The sequence below is a fragment of the Mustela erminea genome, chromosome 8, assembly GCF_009829155.1.
Source record: "Mustela erminea isolate mMusErm1 chromosome 8, mMusErm1.Pri, whole genome shotgun sequence".
NCBI lineage: Eukaryota > Metazoa > Chordata > Mammalia > Carnivora > Mustelidae > Mustela > Mustela erminea.
Window position 1 is genome coordinate 58,407,206 of NC_045621.1, and position 26,721 is coordinate 58,433,926.

The 26,721-nt window shown below is 41.4% G+C and overlaps 1 protein-coding gene across 2 annotated transcripts in view; it reads right to left on the reverse strand.

The window, feature by feature from the left end:
• The window catches only part of DPP4 (dipeptidyl peptidase 4), a 78,040-nt gene that overhangs the window by 47,277 nt on the left and 4,042 nt on the right, over positions 1-26,721 (reverse strand). For both annotated transcript variants that reach the window (XM_032355737.1, XM_032355739.1), the window contains exons 3-5: positions 8,087-8,182; positions 7,596-7,687; positions 6,178-6,258 (exon numbers count right to left, since the gene is read on the reverse strand). In XM_032355737.1, coding sequence (XP_032211628.1) covers positions 6,178-6,258; positions 7,596-7,687; positions 8,087-8,182 — 269 coding nt within the window. The remainder of the gene's footprint in view (positions 1-6,177; positions 6,259-7,595; positions 7,688-8,086; positions 8,183-26,721) is intronic.

The window sequence follows — 26,721 nt, forward strand, 5'->3', positions numbered from 1 at the left end:
ATTTATTTATTTATTTGGCAGGCAGAGATCACAAGTAGGCAGAGAAGCAGGCAGAGAGAGAGAAGGGGAAGCCGGCTTGGAGGGGGGGCAGTTTCCCTACCGAGCAGAGAGCCCGATGTGGGGCTCAATCGCAGAACCCTGGGATCATGACCTGAGCCGAAGGCAGAGATTTTAACCCACTGAGCCACCCAGGCGCCCCACAAGTTTTACTTTTCAACCATCTTACTGACAAAATACTTAAGAGATCCATAATCCTATTGCTGGTGATGTGGAGAAATATTTACTTTCCTACTTTGATCATGAAAATATAAAAGGCTACAGATTTTTTGAAAGTCACCTGGGGGAAAAAAAAAAAAAAGCCACCTGGCAGTATCTGTTAACATTGAAACATATATACCATTGATATTTTAAACTGCCATCTCAAGAATTAAAATTCTTAAATTTTAAAATGGGATTAAAATGGGATTAAGACCTTTTATAAACATTGTTTCGCCAATAAATGTAGAAATTTAGAAAGGGACAAATTCCTTGGAAAACAAGTTATCAAAACTGAGACAAAAAAATGGAAAATCTGTATAGTCTTATACCTAAAAAAATATTGAATCAATAAGTAAAAACATGTGCACACAAAAAACTCGAAACCCAAATACCTTTAGCAGCAAACTCCTTGTTATTTAACCAAAGGAATTAAAAACTTACACATATACAAAAACCCTCCACACAAATTTTTAGTTTTGTTCATAATTGCCAAAACTTAGAAGAACCAAGATGTCCTTCAATAAGTGATGGGTAAACAAACTATGGTCCATCCAGACATTGGAATATTATTTACCAACAAAAAGAAATGGGCTATTACATCACAAAAAGCCATGGAAGAAACTCAAATGCATATTTTCCTGTGAGTAAAACCAATCTGAAAAGATTACATATTGTATGATTCCAACCATATGACATTTTGGAAAAGGCAAAATTATGGAGACAATCAAAAGATCAGTTGTTGCTAAGGGTTTGGAGGAAGGGAGGGATGAAGAGCCGAAGCAAAATATCCTCTATGATACCAGGATAGTGAATACATGTCATTATACCTTATAGATCTGCCAAAACCTATAGAATGTACAACATAATGAACCCTAATGAGAACTATGGACTTCAGTTGGTTATAATGTACCAATAATGGCTCATCAATTGTAATGAATGTATCATACTAATGCAAAATGTTAATGATATCGGAAACTGGGACAGAGGTTGGGGGGAGATGATGAGGAGGTATGTGGGAACTCTGTATTTTCCACTCATATTCTCTAAGCCTATAGCTGTTCTAAAAGAATTAAGTCTATTAATTTAAAAATAAACGAATTCGAGCTACGCCAGATAACTTGGAAGAAGTTCCACACAGAAGCATTGAGAAATGCAAATTACAGAAAAGTATGGAAAATAGGATTTTATTTTTTATAGAATAAGCAATGACTAAAATAATATCTATCTTCATAGAATTATTTGAATAAGGGGAAAATATAAAATATGGAGAGAGAGATATACTAGGTTCTTAACATGTGGTACTTGGAGAAAAGGTGGGGGAGAGACAGACATAAGAGGAAAAAAGATAAGACTGAAGAATATATATATATATAGATAATGTATATATACACACACATACACATACACATACACATGCACACAGATTTGCATTTATGAAAAATTATATTTATATGTGGATGCATTTATACATTAAAGATATTTAAAAAGAAATAACATGTCTTTATGTCTGTCTGCCCTACCATAATCCTAGATGTAAGAAATTGTGTCTTATTCATCTTTAAATCTGAAGTCTCATCTAGTGCAAGTCACATAGTCTCTGTTCAAAAAATAAGCCAAACTAACAAAAAAATAAAATTTTACCCATGAAAATGAAGTCAAAGAAATGGGTATTCCAAGGATACCCAGCTTGTATAAGACAGGGCCGATACAAGCCAAAGGTTCTAACCTTGAAGAGTATTTCCCACTTATCATTTATCATCCTTCTATCCTCTCATGTCAACAATTATGTATTAAGACCTTACTTTTTGCAAGTCATACTTTTTTAAAAATCCTGGATTATTTTGACACAATCCATGCTTGTTCCTGGGAAACCTTTGAATACTCTACTTAAAAGAGCCAAAAGGTGTATATTACAGGCTAAAAATATGAAGAGGTTTAAGAAGGTTTGAGATCACTCAGGATGACAGATCCATCATGAGATGCAAAAGGAAACCCAAAAAGTTTGGAATGTTCACTTCATCTTTTGAAACAGACTCATCCTTCTATTAAGGTTAGAAACTTTGGCAATTCTCCTCTATCAGGCATTACTGGATAAGACAGGCTCAATCTCCTTGAGGAGCTCCTAGTTGAATGGGGGATACATATGGGCAAGTAAACACAAGGAAAGAACCACAGGACATCTAACAGAGGTAGGTGGGGAGAAGCAGAATCATAAATCAGGCCTTGGGGAGAGAGAAAAGTTGATCCTTAGACTGAGTATCAAAACAGAGAACTGCCACAAAGGGAAGGGGTTAAAAAAGCATCGTAGCAGAAAGACGTTGAAGCACAAAGTTGGGAAAGATTACGTTTAAGAGTTCAAGATTTGGAGCTTCTAATCTGGATTCAAGTCTGTCTATACACTGAATGTTTGTTGCCCACCCTCTGTCATTCATATGTTGATCCTAAACCCCCCCGCCACGTGTGATGATGTTGGAAGTGAGCCTTTGGGAAGTAACAAGCTCATGAGGGTAGGTCCCTCATGTATGGGATTAGTTCCTTTATAAAAGAGACTCCAAAAATATTCCATGCCCTTTCTCCATTTGAGGACATGGAGAAGACGGTCAACTATGTTCCATCAAGTGAGATGTCACCAGACACTGAAATGGCTAGCACCTTGACCTTGGACTTCTTTCTCAACTTCAGAACTATGAGAAATAGATGGGTTATTAACCCACCCAGTATATGGTACTCTGTTAGAGCAGCTTAAATGGACCAAGGCCAGCCTCTGCTGTGTAATATCAGGCAAATTTTTTTCTAAGCTTCAATGTTCTCTCTAGGAAAATGCGGCTGATGTCAGCCACAATCTCATGAGAGGGTCGTAAGAATATATGTGAAGTCTGAGTAGGGCCTTAGAATATTGTCAACATATCATAGTTGTTGCAACTATTACCTCTGGAGCACTCAGCAGTGAATGGAGATGCTGGGGGAACATCCATAGCAGGCTGTAGGGTACAACATAGAAGTAATACTGCTCTTTCTGAATGCACTAACTCTATCATGGAAAAGCCATGGCGTAGAATCTAAAGAACTTGGCACAGCAGACCTCCAAGGAAAGAGCATAAAATTGACTTTTCTTTATTTTGGGTAAATTTATTGAGAACCGATTAGTCAACTGGAATATTGTCCGCATGTGCTAGGGGTTGCAACTGTGACTCATTCTGGAGCATGAGGCAATGACTGGAAATTATTCTAAGTTGCACATGTATGCTGTACAGAAAACTCTAGTGGATATTTTAAGAAATAAAATAGAAGATAGAGTGCTCTACTTTCAATAATCTTACAATTTAGTGCTCTGCAATCAAAGGTATAAAGAGAGTAAAATAAGCTAATGTGATAGAGAGTGAATGGTGGAGTGTGGGAGAACAGAGTGGCAGGGGGCAAAGTTAGGTGTAGCAATCTAAGAAAGCCTAAACCTGAATTACTAAAAAAGGAATCACTGTTAGATAATCAGCGGAAGAAGGTTCCAGGAGGAAACAATAGCAAATACTTTGGCCCTTAGATGGGAATGAATGATGCTTGAGAAAATTGAAGAGTGCCCCTAAAGGTTCTCGGACCACTAAATCACCTGGGAGCCCTTAAGTTATAGGAGAACCCTTGTCTGCTGTTGCCCCCCATCACCACACTGAACTAGTTGGTGTGGGGTAGGTTGCAGGCATTTGCATTTTTAAAAACCTCTAGAGGTGACTGCAAGGTTCAGGCAGGGGGTGAGAAGCACTGGCCAAGCACGGTGAGTCTAGAGAGGGTAACAGATGATGGGTTAGCAAGGGCGGAATGAGGTCCCGTCACACAGGCTTCTGAGGATGCTGTGGTTAGAGTTTGTGTTTTATTCTGAAAGTGATGGGAAACCACTGGTCATGAGGGGTTAGGCACAGGCATGACATAACCCACCCTAGGTTTTAAAAGGAGCACGTAGGGACTGCCTGAAATGCATGCATGGCAGTGGGATGAAGGAATAGCAACGTGGGATGAGGAAAACAGCAAAAGCAGCTAAATGCACATGGAAACTCCAGTGATTCCATACATACAAACTACCAGTGATGGTTGTCCAACTGAGGTCTACCAGTGAAATACAACATATGACACTTACTGAACTTGGCTAAACAGTAAATTGAGCTGGTATTTACCTTTCTGTTTCTACCTTCACCTCATTGTCTTTATATGTTTGTCCTGAACATGGGCAATGGCTATTCAGTGGTTCTCCACCCTGGTTGCTCATTCAGAATCTACCCATTTAAAAAAAAAAAAATGATGTCCGCTTCACTCCAGAGGTTATAATTTATTAATCTGGGGATTGGACCTGCCCACTGGGAATTTTATAAGCTATCAAGTTATTTTAATCTTCAGAAACCAATAAAAACCACTGAATTAAATAAATAATCCATTAATTGGGAACAGATGTGTTGAAGTTGGCCTAGGATTCTGACCGGCTCCCAGCTGATAGGGTTAGTAGTATAATCCGAGAGTCTTCATGTCCAGGAAATGGAGCTAGACACTGTGAGCTCAGGGTAAATACTATGATTCAAAGTTACCACATTGGAATGGGAAGTGGAGTAGGAAATGGTTTGCTTTGTCTGAGTAAAGAAGCGTTGGGGTATGAGATAAAGCCTCTCAGTATTTGTTATTTATTCTAGAATAGAAGGGTAAAGGTGGGGATTCCCAGCGTTGTATTTTGTTTTCAAAGCAGAATATCCCTACAGGGTTTTTTTAAATTTTTTAAAATTATTTTTATTAACATATGATATATTATTTGCCCCAGGAGTACAGGTCTATGAATCATCAAGCTTACACATTTCACAGCACTCACCATAGCACATACCCTCCCCAATGTCCATCATCCAACCACCCTCCCACCCTCTTCCCCCCCTCCCCACCCTCTACCTTCCCCCCATCCCCCTCCCCCATCCTACACCCTCCCCCCGCAACCCTCAATTTTTTTCCTGAGATTAAGAGTCTCTTATGGTTTGTCTCCCTCCTGATCCTATCTTGTTTCATTTTTTCCTTGCCTACATCCCACAACCTCCCCCCACTGCCTTAATGTTTCCTACAAATCTCAAAACTTCCTGTATTTGGTGACAGTTTTCAAATTCAGGAATAACTAAAAAGCTGCAGTTAAAGGTACTGGCGATCTGCAGCCAGCCTGACCATGAAGAGGATACGTGAGTAAACTTTCCTGAGGTGGGAGAATCTGATGTTGGGCTGAGGCTCCCCCTTGAGAATGGTTTGTATATGGTGACACCTGAAGGCTGCAAGGTGGTCTGAGTCACCTTGCACAGTCTCTTCTGGAGGATAGGAAGTACAACTCTTTTTAAGGTAAATACTTATTGAGAGTTTTACTTTATGTAAAGTTGAGACAAAGGAAATAAGGGGTTCTATTACTGGCTGTGCAAATCAGACATGGAAGCTTGCTTTTAAATTACAAGTTTCCTTTGTTAACTTATGCTTTTAGTATCTATAATACATTATTTATACTTTTTAGCATTTAAAAACACTAAAATGAATTTCTTTTAAAATAGTTGTTGGACCTACCTTTTATGAATGAGAATGGCTATTTCTTCTTTTGATGCTGAATTAGTGAGTTTTTAGTGCCTATTATATTACCTAGGTGTCAATCTCTTTTTTTTAATTTAAATGTTGTGAGTCAGCATATGGTACTATATTAGTTCCTGGAGCAGAAGTCAGGTATTCATCGCCTATATGCAACACCCAGTGCCCATCATAAGTACCTCCTTAATGCCCATCACCCACCTCCCTCCAATCAACCCTCAGTTTGTTCTCTGTACTTAGGCGTCAACCTTAAATATTCACAGACTGGAAATCAGTTATAAAATAACATACCCATAAGATTCTTTAAATGTCACAGTAAGAAAGCATTTCTTTTACCTTCACATAGTTGTATTCTAAGAGAATAAATTGTCCATCAGGAGATACCAAATAATCATTTATAGTATGTTCAAATTCCTCCTGTCAAACAAGTGGAAAAAAGAACAATTGAACAATTGCACTTAACAATCATTACTGAGCACTTACTACATAGAGGGTATAGTTCTAGACAGACATGTGGCTCATGCCTTGGGAGCTCTTAGAAATGGCACGATCCCCCCCACAAATGATCATGATGCAAGGTGTATGGTGATCAGGGTTAGAGAACCAGGCAGGGAAGAATTAAATCTAACCAAGGGAAGACCGCCATGAGGGTAGGGATCAGGAAGAGAGAGAGAAATTTCCCAGCAGGGGGAAGAGCATGAGCAAAAAACCAAATGTAGGAGAGAGCATGCATGTTAAGAGTGCCCAGAGGTTTGGTGTAAACTGAGTACAGTATAGGGTACATCAGACAACATATAAAAGAAGACATAGAATTAGAAAAGCAGCAGGGCCTCAAATATAAGAAGTGGAACTCTAAGCCGCTTTTTATACATGGATGTGATAGAGTCTTATCTCTCTTTACAGAGATGCTCTGGGACATGGTGGCAGACATGAGATGAGAGGGTCTGCATCAGCCCTGGCCTTGGGCAATGCAATGGTCTCATCTACAGAATGGAGACAGGGACACAAGACTGGAGTACTAACACAGATTAAAAAGGCCTTGAACCAGGGCTCTATGGTGGAGATAGGAATCCGAGGGACACGACATTGTAGAGAAAGAAGTGATAGGGTTTGTTAAATGGCCAAATACAAGGGATGGCAGAGGAATCAAGGAAGATTCTGAGGATTCAGGGAGTAGAACTTCACTTTTTAGCCTACGTGACTTGGAGGGGAGCATAATTTACCGAGATTGGGAGCTCAGGAAAAGGAATAGGGTGCTTTCAGCTTGAGAGGAGAGTGAAGGGGAAATAATGAGTTGAGCTTGGGATACTGAGCTTAAAATACCTGCAGGTCAAGGGTGGGCAGGAGCAAGCCAGCTATGAGAAATAGAGACTTTGATCTTGGCAGAAGGTTAGTGTTGAAAATGTGCATTCGAGAGTCAAGGCCAGACAGGAGAGCCCCCTTGCTGGGGAAGGGCATGAAATTCACTGAAGGAGAGCAGGCGAACTGTGGAGAGAGGCCAGCAAGGGAAGACAGAGCCCTGATGGGCACTTACGCTTAGGAGTATGGGCAGAGGAGGAGGAATCGTCAAGGGAGACTAAAAGGTAGCCAAGGCAGGGAGCATTCCAAGAAGGAGAGAAAGATCCACTGTGCCATATGCTGCAGAGAGAGTTCAACAGGATGAGAAATGATAGTACTCATGATTTGAAAGGTTATGAAAAAAAAAATCCTCAGAATTTCCTTAAAGTATAAATGAATTATGCAATCAAACATACAAATGTACTGTTTTCCAAGAAAATGGAGCTGTTTCCGTATTCAGCATTGAATAGCAAGATATTATTTTCTTGTTTGTAGAGGTACTCCTGATCTAAAGAAAGAAAATGGCTGGATCAGTATTTCAAGTTGCAATTAAAAATCTCCATAAGCTAAAAATGAAACAGAAAAAAAAAAAACTGAAGGTTTAAGCTCACACTAGTACTAAATAAGCATTTTGAAGTTGGAAAAACATTAAGTGATGAATATTACACTAGTATGCATCCATTTTTCCATCATTATTGTCAAAGTTTCAATTCACTTTTAAGTTTTCATAGCCCGTAACAAAGAAATAGAGGTTTATTTTCCTTTGTACCTGTAAATAGAGAAAAATATTTTCCCATATGGCTTAACAAAACAAGGGTATCTTCTCAGGGCCACAAAAATGTCCCACAACCTAATTAGAAGGAGCACAGGCTTAAAAATCTGTCCCCTCCCCCAGAAAAGTTCTTACCTGAAATCCAACTCAAGGAATAGAATTTCATCCTAAAAGTATTTTTTAAATAATCAGTTAGAGTGTAAGTTCTGCGACTGTCAGCTGTAGCATCATCTGTTGATTAAAGAAAAGAGCCAAATGTTCAGTAAGATGTAATAACCTAAGTTTGGGATAAAATAAACAAATGGATCACTGCAAAACACACTGGTCGCAAACTATAGGAATTACACTCACAAAATGCAAAACACATTCTGAAGGATTTCAGGCTGGATGGATGGAGTGGAAATCCACTTAATTGTTAGAGCACAAGTGAGTGGTGTGTCTCCCTGAGCTGTATTAGTGCCCACGTTAGTGAACTTCCTCATGAAGGTCTAGATCCCCCAAATCCAAGGGAAATATGACGTGAGTCCATTTTCTAGTAGCCATATGCAAAGATTGGTAAGGTGAAAATAATTTTAGTAGCATATTTTATTTAGCCCAATATATTCAAAATATTATCATTTCAACATGGAATCAATATTTAAATTTTATTAATGAGATCTTTCACATTCTTTGTTTTTATACTACTTCTTTGAAATCCAGTATGTCGTCTATGATTACAGCATGTCCCAATTTGACTAGACACATTCCTGGTCAGTAGCTATCGGTGGTCATGTAGTAGATGGCACAAGGCTAGGCTGTCTTTTTTAGAGGCCTGAAGGTGCCTTTCCACATTCTCTTGCTTTGCATGGACCTTTAAGACAGGGTGATTGTCTAATGCATTGATCTTTGTTTCTATGGTGACCTTTCCTTGCATTTGGGGGAGGGTTTCATGAAACCCTCCCATGGACTCAGTGACACCTCACTTCTCCTTCTAACCTCTCTGATCATTCATTTTCTATCTCTTTATTTTTCTCTATTGACTTCCAAAGCAGAAATGCCCTACTACTCAATCTTCAGCTTTTTGCTCTTGTCTCCCTTCATTTTTCCTCTTACAGGATTCCAGAGAATGAGACTTCTTGGGCTTCAGGCGTATTTTCCATTTAAATTCATGACAAAACCTATACTCATTACCTTAGCCTTTCACACCTCAAACTCATATTTCTAGTGCTGACTTGGCCCTTCTTAGTTGACTCGCCCCATATTAACCCTAGACTTCCCTTATCTAAATTAACGCCTTCCTTCCAAAATACTTTTCCTTAGGGAATTTGTGTGGTTTTAGATTCTGTTACCAGAAACCCATATTCAAAGTCTGAAAATCATTTCTGATGTCTTCCTCTCTTTTACTACCACCTATATCTGGTTAACTCCGTTTGATTCTTCCTATGACATCGTTCCTCTGGGTATCTTGCCCTCAGTCTTTCCCCAGTCCAATCCCTCCACTGTACAACCCCTGGAAAGATTTTTCCAAAATGCCACTTTCATCCCGGTGACCTTTTCCTCAAAAGCCTCCCCTGATTCACCATTGCCTACAGAAAGATTCCAACTCCTTAGCGCCGCATGCATGGCCTCCACAGTCTGGCATGAGACTCTCCAGGCTCATTTACACTCACTTCATGTACGAACCCTCTAACCCACTCACACTGATTGCCTACTGGACCCAGTAAGCCCTCTTTTTGGCTTTTCTGACTTTGCTCCTTGTCCTAAGCCTCTCCCCTACAGCATCTCCAACCACTTCCCGGGCTGTCACAGTCCTCCACCTGCCAGCTCCCTCCTCTCTCATCAAGACTTCAGTGCTGCCTTCTCTGACTTTTGCCCCCAGACTACTCATTTGGTTTTTCTAATTAAGAACTTCTGGTGATAGCTATTTTTCCATGCCTACCATTGTGGTGGACTGAGCTAGGCTATCTATTCATTGAAGAAAGGGTCTTGGGATGGTTGGTTGTTTCTTTTTCATCAACTTAGTACCTAGCCCAGTTCTATGCCATAGTAGGTACACACAGCTTTTGTTGATGACATGGGATATCATTCTCCAAGACTAATGAGGCCAGCGTGATTCCCCAATCACAGAACCCCCACTGGTGACAAGCAGCCTAGAAAGTTCTTCCATATACTATATTCTTTCCACATACTTGCAAACATATGCGCATAAAAGCAGGCACCATTGTAAGTTTTCAAGAACTGTTCTTACTCTTTCAGAGACTGAAAAGTCAATAGCAGCTTCTCTTGTTAATTTTTTACGGTCTGTAGAAAGGTGACTCTCTCACAGGAAATGCTCTTTCAGGAGATGTTCTCAAGATTTTATTTCTTTGGATCTTATCTGATAAATAGCCTTGGTTCTGCCTATAAAACTTTCAGCTTCAGTAGATAAATTGTTACATGTTATTAATTTATTGATTTTGTTTAAGCCTAGTTTGCTAAATAAGTTGAAGATGAAAACAAAACAAAAAAAACCCAACCTGTTTTTTTTTTTCCCATTCAGGCCTGCATTTCACCCCAGAAAATTAGAAAGATATTTCTATTTGTTAGCAGAGATAGAGCAAATGGGTAAAACCAACCCTTGAACTTGCCAACTGTCAAGCCCTATGCTACAGAAAATATTTGAAACTCTACATATCTGTAGATTTATTCACTAAATACCCTTAGTTGTTCATATTCATCTAATTGTTCTTTGATGCACTGAACAGTAAGTACTATTTGAAAAATACTGTTGCAGATATAGATAGATAGATAGATAGATAGATAGATAGATAATATCAAGATGCTATCAAGAGCTATTGTCTAAAATGGACACAAAAGACATTCCAAAATTAGTACAACTCAAGATATAAATGGTTATAGACATACGTAGTCCTGTATCACCTGCTGATATCAATGTCTGGATAGACCTATTGATATTGAATAATTTACACATACACATGCAATCACACTTCATTGCAATGACCTAAATGTTTATGTCCTCCAAAATTCATATGTTGAAATCCTAACCCGCAATGTGATGGTATTAGGAGACGGGGCTTTTGGGAGGTGATTAGGTCATGAAGGTAGAGCACTCATAAATGAAATTATTACCCTTATGAATTAGTGCCCAGAAGGATCTCTTGTCTTTTCCATGTGAGGACACAGGAAACTGGCCCTCACTAGATGCCAGACACATAATCTGCCAGTGACTGAGAGTTCCCAGACTCCAAAACTGTGAGATAAAAACACTTGTTGTTTAAGCCACACAATCTATGGTGTTTTTTTAAATGCAGCATTGCCTGAATAACCTAAAACATATATCTCTAATAAAACAGACATATCAACTTAGAACATCTCCCACTGCCTCTTGATTTTGTAAGGAGAGAATTAACCGAGTACTTATAACAGATAACATACATTGTTATCTCCTTTAAATGCTATCTCATGTAAGGGTATTCACCCTGGCTTTTTAGGATAACACACTTAAATCTGGACTACTAGGATAACACGCTTAAATCTGGACTATTAAAATCATTGAGGCAAAATTCCCTGTGTCGTCACCTGCTGCCCATGGCACCACCCTTCACATTCATGATGCATGATTCACTGAGCACTTAATCTCTCCCCCATCTCAGACAAGGCTGAGCTCATTCTCTCCTCAGACCATAGTGTTCATAGACCCATCAAGTCTACCATATTTGGGCTCCTACCATGTTTGCTTGTAATGGGCCCAGGATAATTTTATTCTATCCGTTGATGTCCCAGATATCAACACTGATGCTACTACACTCCTGCTATGGCCCAGGACATCTGTGAAGACCCCGGGGTGCCTCTGGTTTGTGTCAGGCTCGCTCACCCACTCAACGATGACCCTGCGAGCTCCCTTCCACATCCTGGCTACCCGGTCCCAGAACAACGCTGCTGAATTGGAGCAAACCAAGCAACAAATGTTCCTTGTTTTTTGCCTTGCCATTTGATAAGCAGTGCACACTGGAAGATACGTTTGAAACATCTAGATAAGCGAGCTCTGTAAAACATTCAGTGCCAAGTCCAGGTTTTGACCTTTAGCAAGTTCCTAGTTTGTTGCCAAGTTACAACCTATTCTGTCAAACACTTACAGGACACGCTCATGTTTCTTTCCCCTTGTCTCCTTGCTCACTGACAGGGCACTGCTGTGGCAACAGATGAAGGTCTTTGGCTGCTCATGTGGTTTTCCTGGTGGGCCTGGGACATGTCGTTCATTTGACTTATCGGTTCAAAGCATTGTGCTCGCCAAGTAAAGCAGTTAATCATATGTTACCCATCAGCTTTTATAGAAACTCTTAGATTCCTGTCTTCTTGAATTTCAAAATCAAAAAAGAAAAAAAATGTTAACAACTTTAGATTTTACTTTTCTGGTGAGAACAGCTATTGGGTTGGACCACCTGAAAATGTCATTTTTTTCAGTTAAAAATGGTAGAATAGCAGTATTTAAAATGATTCAACCTAATAATAGATTCTTATCAAAGTGTATGGGATCTCAATGCCTTCTTTTTGTAGGATCAAAATAATTTCTGAATAAAAGTATTTCCAAAATAGTAAGATCCAATTAAGGACGTAGTGTAGTTTCATGAAATCGTCTTGCCTTGACCACTTGTTACCTTATGATTGCAGAATATTTTGACTATTTTGTATACATTAATAATAATCTTTTTTTAAAGAAGATTTTATTTATTTATTTGAGAGAGAGAGAGTGAGAGAGAGAGACTGAGAGAGAGCATGAGAGACAAGAAGGTCAGAGGGAGAAGCAGATTCTCCATAGAGCTGGGAGCCCAATGCGGGACTCAATCCTGGGACTCTGGGATCATGACCAGAGCCGAAGGCAGTCGCTTAACCAACTGAGCTGCCCAGGCAGCCCAATGATACACTTTTTTGTCTGTGTTGGGCTGGGATATGTAATATTTCTACTTCACAAAAATAAATTGTTTTGGTAAATAAGTAGCTAATGAAATTCCACTAAAAAGAAATGTGCTCTTTATGGCTCATAAACTTATTAAGTTGTTAAACACAGAAAAAAGATATCTGGTTATAGAGTTCTTGGTTTCCATATGGTAATTAGTTAACATTTTGTACTGATGCTAAAGAAATGAAATGCGTGTCGCTTCAGAATTTGCCACAGCAAAATAGCAGCCTTGACATGGGGACAGAAGAAGCAAAATCAAGAAGGCAGAAAAAGAAATTGACTGGAAGACACTGCGTACCCTGTATCGCCCAGTAGCGTATGTGGGCAGGCTACCACCCATCTGAATTGATCCAACAAATACCAATAAAGTGTTGGGTCCCTGGTGGCTTTGAAATCAGAGAGTCTGGATTTCAGCCTAGGTCTAATTCTTGCAGTGAAACCTTGGGAAAATTTCTGAATCTTTCAAAACTTCAACTTTTTCATCTATAAAACCAGAATATAGCATTACGTAGCCTATGGGGACTTGCCATAGTTAAGTGGGATAAAGGATGTAAAATGCTTAGCTTAGGACATAGAATTCAGAAAGCTCTCCAGATATGTCACACTATTTATTGTTGTTTTGTTCCAAGCGTGTGCTAGGCAATCAGGTTACAAACATGAACAGAGGAGTCTCTCCTCTCAAGTACTGAGCAGGGATGTTGAGATTAAGATTGATTTGCAATAAAATAATGATTAAAACAACAAGTTTCAGGTTGTTCATATCCCAAATGATCCTAATAAGAGAGCATAGGAACATCACGCTGAGAAAACATCTAGGATAAGCACAGTCTAGTCATTTGCTCAGTGCCAATGAGTGGCACTCTCTCCCTTGAATGGGTCTCATGCCCTCCCTCCCATCCACAGCGGGCATCAGCAGTTCGTAGCATGGAGGGAAAACACTGAACTTGGTGGACTTAGATAGGATTTGTGAGGAGGGATGTTTTTCTGATTATCAACGCAGGAGGCATTAGACCATAATCACGATCGCCAGATTCACCTCAAGAAGAGGATCACCCCATGTCCATCAAGTGACACCTGATAAATGCATGCCTGCAGAGCTGGAGCCCAGGGAGCCTGGGACTGCCTCCTCCATGCACTTACTTGTAAGGTCAGAGTGTCAGATGACCAAACTTTTGTTAGAGACAGAATCACTCTGCTGTCTTTCCCAAAAGTCAACTTTGAAAGGCCAACCAAATGGTACAATGCATATCTCCCAGAACAGCAATAGTTTGGGATAAATGGAACAACAGAGTAGAAGGCTGTCTGTCACGACTCTAGGCTCACCTCCTCCTCTTCCCCTTGTATCTCTCCTCTCTTTCCATAATGGCCTTCGGGCTGTTCACTAGACACATTCCTCCCACTGCTGCCTCAGGGACTTTGAGTTTGCTATATCCTACTTCTGGAACGTTCTTGACCTCGAATATGCCCAAGGCTTATTTTTCCTTACCATCTCCAGGTCTTTTTTTGAGACCTGATCCCCCATGGCATTCTCTAGAACCCTTCTTACTTTATTCATACATACACACACACACATCTATATATATATTTTTCCCTTAACAGTGATACTATCTATCTATATTTTACTTTATCTTGTTTATTGCTTGCCTCATTTGATTGAATGTAAGCTCCACAGGGGCACTAATTTTGTTGTGTTTGGTTTCATTTACTATTATATCACCACAGCTTAGAACAGTGCTCAGCATATAAAGACGATCCCTAAGTATTTGTTGAAAGAAAAAATAAAAACCAGATAATACTAGCACAGGAACACAAACAAGAACATGGTTCCAAATACCAACACTGTGAACTCCAAGTGACTGTGGTAGTAGGAAGAGCAGTGCACTGGTCAGGCAGGTCTAGTTAGAGGACTGGCCAGTAGAAGAAAAAGAACTTTGTTCCTCCTGCTGATCCATTTAGCATGTGCCCAGAAGTAGCACCTGGCTCAGCCTCTAGCTCCTTTGGAATGCCCAAACCTTCCTCATCATGCCTCCCAGTGGTGGCAAAAGCAGCTGGGTGCCTCACACCCCTCAGTTTTTTGAGCCCAGAACCTCTGTGTTCTTCACCTTTGTTCCCAACCCCAAAGGTAAGCCATTCCTGCAGCTTCTGTCTCTGAGTTACTTCAGAATTTCTCTTCTGCTCTCTAATCTGTGCAACCGCTTTTTTTTTTTTAAAGATTTTGTTTATTTATTTGACAGAGATCACAAGTAGACTGAGAGGCAGATAGAGAGAGAGGGGGAAGCAGGCTCCCCGCTGAGCAGAGAGCCTGATGTGGGGCTCGATCCCAGGACCCCAAGATCATGACCTGAGCCGAAGGCAGAGGCTTAACTCACTGAGCCACCCAGGCGCCCCTGTGCAACCGCTTTTTATATTAAATCCCTCTTCTGAGAAACCGAGTGTGGTTTCTATATTTTTTCACACCACCATAATTTAACAATATAAAAACTTACACATTTTGCCTATCAAATATGGTCTTCTCTGGCTCCAAATATCCAATATCTCGACCTTGGTTTGGCAACCTCTCCTTAAGGAGCCGGACCATAAATGTTTCAGGTTTTGTGGGTCATGCATCTCTGTTGCAACTACATCTCTGTAGCTTGAAAATAGCCACAGACAACATGTAATTGAATGGACATGGCTATGTTCCAATAAAACTTTATTTAGAAACAACAGTGGCCACACTTAGCTTTTCTTTGATGACACTGGATAGACATTCCTCAGGAATTGTAAGAAACAAAAATACAAAACATAACTGCTCCCAAGATTGATTTTGGAAAGATTGAGGTTGAAACTCTAATTGCCTTGAAACAGTAAGAACATCAGCATAAGACTCCAATATATATGCAGAAAAGCAAAAGTGGGCAGAATATTCATGCTGCAAAATTCAGGACGAGATGAAGAGATTTGCAGCCACTGTGCAAGAAGTGCAAGGTCAGAGGGACTTCCTGGTCTAAACCCAGCTTACACTGTCCTACTCACTCTGCCTTGACCCCAGGAATGAGTCAGGAAGTATAGCCCACACCGGAAGCCTGAACCAAACAGAACATCTGAGCGGCTTTATTCCTCTTTGAAATGGAAAGGGATTTATTTATTTATTTGTTTGTTTATTATCTATAGTCACTTCCTCTCTCCTTGTTAGGATTTTTCTGGGAATAAATAAGACAGGTAGGATAATGGCCGACATTCATATTTATAAAGGCTTTTACGTCCCAAGATGTTGACTGACATTAAGCCAGTGTAATCCCAAGTGACGAGAAAGAGCTGAAAGGTGGAAACCTATGAACTATGTGGATAAATGATTCACAAGCCCATGAAACATTCAGCCCTTGTAGCAAAGGGCTGTTTTCCCTTGAAAAATACTTAGAAGTAGTTGTAGTGGGACATCAAAAAAAGGTGTTACCATGTAAACCGAGAATGATTAGTTTGTGCTAGAGAGAAAAACCGATTAAAGGACATCAGCCTTTGGTGATGCTGCAAGCTCTAATACTGAATCGCTGAAGAACTTTTCAGAAAGATTTATGGGCATAATCAACAAGGTGACTCTGTGATAAGTGCTTGTCTTCTAGGATACGAGGAAAGATGCTCAATGGAAAACAAAATTGCCACAAAAATTGCCCTTCCCAGAATTCTTCAGGCAAAACTTTCAAGAGTGTGAGACAAGTGTAATTAGAATGCTAGTCTCTGGACTGTTAAGGGAACAAAAAAGTTAAAAATACATAAAGAATCATAACTACAGACTTATTCCGGGGTGCTGGGTTGTTCCAGGCATTGTACACTTAGTAAGTTATTCTCATCTCAGTTTTACAAGTAAGGAAACTGAGGTGCAGACAGGCCTAGAGGGTAAGCAAACTCAAGTCCGTGACTACTAAGCCCCAAGAAGCTACACCTGAAGAAGACAGCATGGCTCGGAACCCTGTGGTTACAACCACTCTTCTAATCAACCCGAGTGTTTGGGAGGGTCGCTGCACATGGTAGAAGCTGTCCAGGCAGTTTCTGTGAACTGCTGTGGATGCATTAGGCATTAGGGAAGTGTTCAAAATCAATGTTCACAATGAATCCAGACAGATGGGTTGGGGGTATCATTTGGACTTGTGGGGTTGGTAGGTTGTATCAGAACATCATTGGTCCTAGTGCTGCAAAATCTAAGGGGTATCATTTATTTTTTAGAAAACCCCAGTGTTTTCTCTCCAGACCGTTATTAAAAATGGCCACTTTGTGAGGTGTCCACGGAGCTCAGTTGGTTTAGCGTCTGATTCTTATTTCAGGCTCAGGTCATGATCTCAGGGTCATGGGACCGAGCCCTGAGTCTGGCTCCATGCTCAGCAGGGAGTCTGCCTGAGGAATCTCTGTCCCTCTCCTACCCCTCCCCACCTCCCTAAAATGAATAAATAAATCTTAAAAAAAAAAAAAAAAGGCAACTTTGTGACTTCCTGGAAAGGAGGTTGGACCACCCCCACTCTCTCTTCCAAAGGTAGGAACTTACAATAAGTTTCTTTTCTTCCTTTCTTTTCATGGTTTCCAGATGTAAGACATAACACAATCCTGAGTAACTCGGGCCGCGCAGTGACCATTTTCATGAGTATGAAGTCATCCAATAAAAAGATACAATGATATTTCCTTTACGGGGAAAGCCACCCTGAGGAGCTTCTTCCCCGCCACGCTCCCCGCGTCTGTGCCGTGCCCCTCCCACCACACCTCCACCCTTTCCGCGGCACTTGGACGTAGAAGTGGGCCCAACCTGTGCCTCCAATCCTCGTCTTCTTCATCCTAAGGGACATGTTTTCTTTTCTCCTCCCTCAGGATCCAATGTCTTTTTGCTGCTCCCTCTGCCCTGCCCTTAAGCAGACACGGGGTGCAGCGATCAGAACAAAAGGTTTACCTGACTGTGCTGCCATCTCCTCATTTCTCTGCCTGTGTTTATCTTATCAGCAAAGTCTGAAATCGCCAATCCACATCTGTGGTCTTCATCTTATCACTGTTCCTCCTCCTGTCTCTGGGTCTAGCCCTCGCTACTTACACCACACCCATTTCTCCTTCCTGGTCTTTATCAGGGTTTATTTTCTGGACAATATGTTTGGCCAATTAATCAGGTAATTTTATATCATTATTTGAATATTTAATCTGGACAATCATGTCTTAACTAGACAAGTTGTAAGCTAGCTGGAAGGATGACTTATTTTATCTTCATTAGACAGCAGCCAGCATTGGACTCTACACACAGGAGGTACTAGACAAATGGGTGACTTGACTCCATATTTATGAATATAATTATTTTAATCAGATTCGGGCAACATTAAAATGCTAATCAAAAAATATTCTTGGGCCCTAGAGACACAAAATATGGAAAACATGAACAAAACAAGAAACCTTTTACTCCCAGGAAGCCTACATTCAAACGGTGGGAGGTATAGGAACAAATACTAAGTACCTAATTGCCACAGGTTAGGTGGTCATAGGTGCCGTGGAGAAAATAAAGCTAGGAGGGGGAAAAGGAGTGTCAGGTTTGGAGAGAGGGCTGTATTCAGTAATTTGGTGAGGGGAGGCCCTAAGCATAAGGTGGAATTTTAGCAGAGACCTGAAGGAGGTAAGGGGGTAAGCAACAGACAGTCCCAGGGAAGAGGGATCCTGGCAAAATATCTTCAGGTTTGGAACCTCAGAGGCCGGATGGGTGAACAATGATGAGGAAGGAGCAGGGGAGGATCTCAGAGGGGCAGCGAGGAGGGTCAGTTCACAGGGGCCTTTTAGGCCCTTGTGGGGATTGTGGTTTTTGCTCTGAAAGATGGGGAGTCATCGAATGCTTCGGAGCAGAGAAGAATGTGATCAGACCTCTGTTTCAAAGTGGTCACTGTATCAGTTTTCTCTTGCTGCTTCACAAATGACACACACACAGTAGTTTAATACAACACCTCCTATTAGCTCAGGGTTCAGTGGGTGGGACTTGTAGCCTGGCATGGCTGGCTTCCCCGCCCAGGGTCTCCCAAGGCAGAAATCCAGGCTTTGGCCACACTGAGCCCTCACCCTCATTTGGAGGCTCCAGGTTTGGAGGTGGGGGTGGGAAGTGTATGGTGAGGGGGGGAAGCTGCTTCCCAGCTCATGCAGGTTGTTGGCAGAATTCAGTTTTGCACGGTTGTAGGAGCGATGTCACTGTTTCCTTGCTGGCTACCAGCCAAAGTCTGCTATCACTTCAGAGAGGCCTCTCACATCCCTTGTCACATGGGCCCCTCCAAATCAGCAATGGTGTGAAAAATCTTTTTTGTGCCTCAAAAATCTCTGACTACCCCTTCTGTGAGCAGCCAGAAAAACTCTACTTTTTTTTTTTTTTTTTTTTAAGGCTCATGTGATCAAGTCGGGCCCATCTAGGTAATCTCCCTTTCTTGAAGTGGACTGTGTCACAGAACACAACCTAATGACCAGAATTAAATCCATCATATCCATGATCTCATAGGTTATACATGGGGGAAAGGAGGAAATTTGGAGAGTCATTTTATTTTATTTTATTTAAAGATTTTATTTGTTTATTTGAGAGAGAGAGAGAGAGAGAGAGAGAGCACGAGCGCGCATGAGCAGAGGGAGGGGCAGAGGGAGAGGGGCAAGCAGACTCCTTGTGAAGCATGAAGTCCAGTGTGGGGGTATGATCCCAGGAACCTGAGATCATGACCTGAGCTGAAGTCAGACGCTTAACCACTTAATCAACTGAAGCATTCAGGCATCCCTGGGGAGTCATTTTAGAATTCTGGTCCCCTTGATCACCTTCCTGTTGTGGTGAGAACACACTGTGGAAGCTTAAGGAAATTGGGAGGTTTTTTGCAAGAATTCAAGGAAAAGGTGATGGGCACCTGGGACTGGGGGTAGCAATGGAGGTGGTGAGATATGGTCAAATTTTCAAAGAACATGCGAGCAGAAGTGATGGGATTTTGCTGACCAACTGGATATTGAGTATAAATGAGTCTGTGGAATTGAGAAAAGCTTCACGGATCTTGGGCTCGGCAACTAGAGAAACGGCATTGCTATGTGCTGAGACAAGGTGCCATAAGGGAGGAATAGGTTTGACAGGACTTTGGGGAGATGTTGCTTTGAGATGCCAGTAACATCCAAATGGAGATGCCTGCTCAGATATACATGTAGAGTTTTGGAAAGAGGTCTAGTCTGATGATTGGGGCTTTGTCGGGTTATAGATCGTGTTTAAGGCCATGGGATTCCCTGAGATCACCCAGTGGAAGGAAGGAAGAAGGAAGGAAGAAGTTCCAGAATGCAGCCCTGCTGGGTTCAAGGTTAGAAGTCAGTCATGAAGAGAAACTTCTAAGGAGAATGGGGGGGGGGGCATGCAGTGAGGTAAAAGGAGCACCAGGAGAAGAGTAGAAACCCAGAGGGAGGGGGAAAAGAAGGAAGACCAAGTGACAGGACAGTGAGTCACAGACAGAGAACTGGGCTTTGAATTTAGCCACACACAGGTTAGGGAGCTTGAGGAGAACTGAGCTGTTTCAGTGGCGGGGTGGGGGTAAGCCTCATTCTAGTGGGTTTAAGAGAGAATGGGAAGAGGAACTGTAGACAGAGATAGGACAAAGCTCTTTGAGGAGTTCTGTGGTAGACAGAGCAGGGAGAAGGACTGAGATGTCGGCAGGATGTGCGATCCTGAGAGGATTCTCCTTTCCTCCCTGCTCCCTCTTTTCCTTTCCTTTCCTGAGAGGTTATAGCACAATTAGATGGAGAGGAGAAACTGATGATGCAGACAGCAGGAGAAATAGCCAGAGCCCTATTTCTATGCAAAGCATAAAGGGTAGAACCCGCGCTCAAAGGAGGATCTGGCCTCTAGCAGGTGCTGGAAAAGTTGCCTAATGCCCTAGGAGGGGCCAAGGCAGGTGAGGGCTCAGAGGGGCTGGTGGGAATGGAGGCTAGTCTCTCTTGGGAGGGCCTTTCTTTTCTCATTAAAATAGGAAGCCAGGTTGTCAGCTGAGGGGATGCTGGGGGCTTGGGGCAGGAAGACGTATGACAGCCCACCAGCAGCACGAGTAAGGGAGCAGGTAGGGAGCCTGGGATTGCCAGGCCTCAAGAGAAGCCACTGATACCAGGTTCTAGATTTTCTGTTCAGCACAGTCAAACCACTTTCATCTGCAAAAAATCATTACCATGTAGTAATGATGCCCCCGCCAAACCCGGAGATTTAACAATAAAGATTTGGGTCATCAAATCCAGACCCAGTGAATTTATTTTGTTTTCTTTTATTTACTGATTGTATTTTGTTTTTATGGCCATTAGTTATTTCAAATCCTACTTTCCCGGGTCAACTGTTGCAGGTCTAATGCTTACCATGTATTTTAAAACAATCCTCTTTTTATTTTTTGTCGACTGTTTCTACTACCTTTTCGCATTATTAATTGGATAAAATATGACAATTTATATGGGCTTTTAATGAAAAAATTGAGAGTAACTCCCCTCAGATATTTCTGATCTGCTCTACTGTCTCAGACTTGTATCTTAAACATTTCAAATCAATTCCTCCCTGTTCTTAATCATGTTAGATGCCAAATTAGAGCAAGTACGGGGCCCAAAATGCCTTTAGGATAGAAAACAACATGGAAACAGCATGCTCTGCAATAAATTTAGGTGATTAGGAAAGCAAGCGGGAAGAGGGGAAGGAAAGTTATATGATCAGATACTTCAGAGATCAGAGTGGACTTGGCATATATTTTCTTTTTTAGCTAATTGAATCTTTCAATCTAATGAAAAGAAAACAATGATAAAATATACGATATGCCTGCATAAACCCTCTGCCCCACCCATTTCTTTCTTTTGGAATTCCCAGCTCCTTAGGCAATTCTCCTTCCCCTTCCATGTGTTAAGGAAGAAGTTTCCTCCTCAACCCAGAAAGATGAGTCTTGATTAATCCAGTATACACACACACACACACACACACACACACACACACATCCAGAGACCAACCTTCCTTCCCCATGCTGGTGACTAGATTAGAATGGATGAGTGACACAAAGCTGGCCAATGAGATGTGAGGGAATATCTGCCTTAGGCCTAGGGACTTCTGGAAAGGCTATCTCTCCCTGATAGCACAGACTGTGAATGAGGAAGTATCATCTTCTGTCCTGGGAAATAGTTGTGTGAACAAATGATGCGCTTCTGTGACACCCATACTCGACCCTGAGAGGACAAGCTTGAGAAGATCAGCCAACAGTCTGAGGAGGGGTCCAGCTAAAAAGACAGAAAGATGCCAGGCCCTTGAGGACGTTGTTGGACCACTGCGTTAAACTCAAGAACTGCCCCACTTCTACGCATCCAGTTATGTTAGAGGCTAATAATAGGACAATAGTAACACTCTATAGTTAACAATTTTTTTTTTTTTAAGATTTTATTTGAGAGAGAGCCAGTATGCGTTGGTGGGGGGAAGCCCCAGGGGCAGACGGAAAGGGAAAAGTAGACTCCCTCTTGAGCAGGGAGCCAGCTGGAGGCAGGGCTCCATTCCAGGACCCTGAGATCATGACCTGAGCTGAAGGCAGATGCTTAACCCACTGAGCCACCCAGGCGCCCTGAAACACTTTATAGTTTAAACAAATTTTGGGCAGGTACTCTGTTACCTGCAGCCAGAAACACTCTGTTTGACACAGTCCTCCTACAGAATCAGGGGCCGTAATTGCTGAGGGCAAAACACGGTGGTGAACGGTGTACCTGGGACTTGGTCTGGTGGCTCTGGTATTGGAAAGAGTGTATTTGGGCCCATTAATTATTAAACGGTTATGCCTGGTTAGTTTTTGTACAGACTTCCCCGGACAACATTTATCACTGCCCTTTAGTGCTTCCCTAGTACTTTGATCTTTTACTAGAAGGATACTGAGCCCTTTTTTACTATAGTTAATGTTTATGCTTCCTTTAATATTGGGAATTGCTCGAGGATAAGGGCCGTACCTATCATTTTTATATCTCTTGTGGGTAACAAAGTGCCTGGTATGTAGAAGATGTTCCATAAATATTTGCTGAACTGGAGAATCACCATCTGTTGACAAGTATGTGCTTGGTGCACAGTGGAGAAGGCGTCCCTGAGCACTTCCTCCTGATCCCTGAAGCAAAGGCACCAGGACAAAGGAATTAGTTCAGAGGAACCACTGCAGATTAGCTCTCGTGGGAAAGACAGAGCCCTGAGAGCACAAGAAAGTTCTCCACTTGGACTACGCAGACAACTATTCAAGAATCATCCTTATCTGGGCGCCTTCCTTCCCTCTTTGCTTTCCACCACACTCTACCTCCAAAGTCCATCCTGTTTCTCTCTCTCTCTCTCTCTCTCTCTCTCTTTTTTAACCTCTCCAATACTACCCCCCTCTCCAGTCTGCTGTCATCTCACAAATGCTCCCCCCCAACCTGCTTCTATTATGTATGAAGGAATCAGAGACATGTTTTAAAAGTAGAATTGAGATCATCCACATTCATGCATGAAATAAAAAGAAACTCCTTTCTGTGTCCCTCTGCCTTCTCTGTCACCCTTCATTTTTGTCCTAGTACTATTCTTGTTTAAAGTCAGTCAGGTGCTTGCCTCCCCCCTGATTCCCCACAGATGGTAATGGTCCATGGAAGCAGGCAGCTCCCTTCTACTGTTTAGGGCCAGATCCCCAGACCTATGATAACCCCCGACATGCAGTAACTGTTCCAGACATGTTGGTGAGTTAACAAATCCTGAATCTGGCCACCACAGGACCACAGCTCTGAAGAGGTTTTAAGTCTTATAGTACAAGTTTTCTATCCAAAATAAAAGAAAAAAGGAAAAAAACAGGGGAATAGAGCCATCCGTGAAATTCATGGACCTGAGCTTGAGCAGGTCAGGCTTTAAAAAAATTAAGGACGATAAGAAGAGGCAGTCTCAGCCCCACAGAGATGCTGTCAAGGCCACTGGGGCCTCCCAACCAGTTTTGGAGGACCCAGTGTAAAGTCAGGGATGGGGTATGTGGGGGTTCCCACTTGATACCCCTCCTGCTCCCTCTTCCTTCCATAGTCCTCAGGGTGCAAGGAACAAGGTCGCAACAGGCTTTGGCTCTGCCTGGAATTACTGTGCTTCTCAGGACTTCGATGCTGAAATATGTGTCCCAAGCTCATGCATCCACTTGCTTCCCCCGTGAACCAAATAATGAAGAAACGTGCACATGAATGTATACAGGTAACTAGAGCCAAGAGTTTATCATTAAGTTTAAAAAACTTCGTAGGAAGTTAGAATTTTGAAGTAAAATATAAAGCTGAAAACGGTACTTGGAAAAAATAATACAGCTAACTCAGGAGTTTGATTTTGTTGTTTCAGTTTACTCTTAGATTGAGAGACACACCCTCCTTTGGAGGTCATAGTGGAGCTATGAAGACTAAAGGTAAAAATATTTACAAGATAATTGATTTATAACAATGATGGGTTAGCGTCAAACCATAAAGCTATGATTAATCATTCACTTACAAAAATTTCCACCAAAGCACTTCTTTAAAACAGCTATGGATGGAAATTAGCAGACTCAGGAAAGGCTAAAAGTCAAAAGGTTTGGATTTCCAAGTTGTAGGACTTACTCACAAAGCCCTAAACTTCTATGCCTCCATTTCTTCAATGTAACAAGTCAAGATATTAATACCTTAATGCGTTGTTCTTTGAAGGTAAAATAAAATACTATAATATGCATTAGAAACAAAGTAGGTGTAACTGAGCTCAAGAAGCAAATCTGGACCTACTACCTATGAAAAATATGTAGTAAGACCCGTCCAAAAGATGGGATGTCAGCCCTGAGCAGGAAGTCACTCCCTGTCTACAGCTTTATACAGGAATGGAGTCAAAAGCAGCAGGAATTTTTCTTCAGGACAATTGGCATCTTCAGGACATCTCGGCAGATACATGGGAAATTGTAACTTTATGCTAATATGGCCACATAAATTTATACTTGATCAAAACCAGCAGAATGATTTGGAGTTTAAGAGCACCAGCTCTAGAGTCACATTGCCTGCATGTGAATCTCAACTCTGCGGAGCTTTGAGCAAGTTCCTTAACTTCTTGGGTGGCCAGCTTCTACGAAGATCCCGAGGGATCCCCAGGGATCTCAGCTACTAGCACTCATGCCCTGTGTCATGCCCTCTCGCATGGTATCAGGGCTGGCTTGGGTGAGCAACAGAATACAGCAGAAGTGATGGTGTATCGCTCCTTCTTTCCACCCCATGGAAAGGCCCACACAGTGGGGAACCGGGATGTCTAGTTAACAGCCACAGGACGAAGCTTGGACTTGGATCCACCAGCCCCAGTCAAGCTTTCAGATTACATCTTGATTAAAACCTCATGAGAAACCTAGAGCCTAGAACCTCCCAGCTAAGCCACCGCCTAATTCCTGACTGGAAGAAAGTGTGAGATGACAAATGTCTGTCGTTTCAGGTATTGGGGGAATTCATTATGCAGTAGTAAATCCCAAAAGCAGCCTCTCAAAGTAAAATTTACATTTCTGTACAAATGGAGATGATAATAGAACCTCTCTCAAAGAGTTGTCTTAGGGATCAAAGGAGAATTACATTGAAAGCCCTCAGCCCAGTACCTGGCACAGAGTAACACATGTTAACTGGTATTACAGGTCCACATGCCTTGTTTTCCATAAGCAAGGTGGGCCTGCATGTGCTTACAGTCACTTTTCCCAAGGGCTTTTTTCCCCAGCACTTTGTTAAGTACACAGATCTGGCTCTAGTCAGTCATTTTACACTGTCTTTCTTTATCCATCAACCAGGCAAACAGTCTTCCCTTTTTCCTCTCTGATCCCTTTTGGGATGAGATGCGAGATGCTTACGAGAGAAATTTAAGGCACATACTAGGGCTAGGGAACCACAATCGCTGACCTGAAGAAGACCAACCTACTGACCTCATGAGCACTTGACAAAGGTAGAAAATAGTCAGCTGAGCCAGCTGAAGTCAACTTGAGCTTTTACAGAGCTCACTGCTTAGAAACTGACCTCTGAAATACACAAAGCTTTCATTCAGCCTCACTTATGGGCTTTTAAACCTAGAATAGATCAGACAAACTTCATAGATGCTATCTTTTCTTTCTCTGATTATTCCTGTCTCCTTCACATTTGGGTTTCCTTTTATTACTGCTGGATGGGTGAGCAGTCAAATTTCCTATGAACTGAAAAAATGATGCAGAGGAAATTTACTGCTAAAGCGGTGAAAAGAACAAAAGAACAAGAGATGTTTTTGTCCCATAATAAAACTCAATAATAAAACTATTTGACAAATAACAGCTCAATAATAAAACTATTTGATGAATGACAGCTCAATAATAAAATTATCTGACAAGTATTTCAAAAGCATACACTGTAATATGAGATGAAACGGGAAGTAAAGGGATCACAGATACTGAGTCAGAGGTTTTATTACCCGCAAACCATGAGGACTGCTATACTTTCATTAAGAGTAAAGTATATTTATCTATTTTACTGATGACTAGGGAATTCAATGTTTAAATTTAATATCCTTCTATAATAGGATATCTGAAGATTTCAAAACAAACATACCATCTTTTATTATACACACGGAAAGGGGTGAACTTTTAATCTTGCTGGACAAAATGCATAATTCTTGACCTCAGGGAGTTTTTAATCTAAAAAACAAAAACAAAAACAAAAACAAAAAACAAAAAACAGTAGTATTGAGCTCATGCTTCTCTGCCTGTCTCTCTCCTCTCTCTCTCTTCTGGGTGTGTTTAGTTCTGCTTAAGACATTGTTTCATATGGAAACACTTAACCTTCTCTTAAACCAACCTCTCAGGGATATGAACTTGGGTTTGCT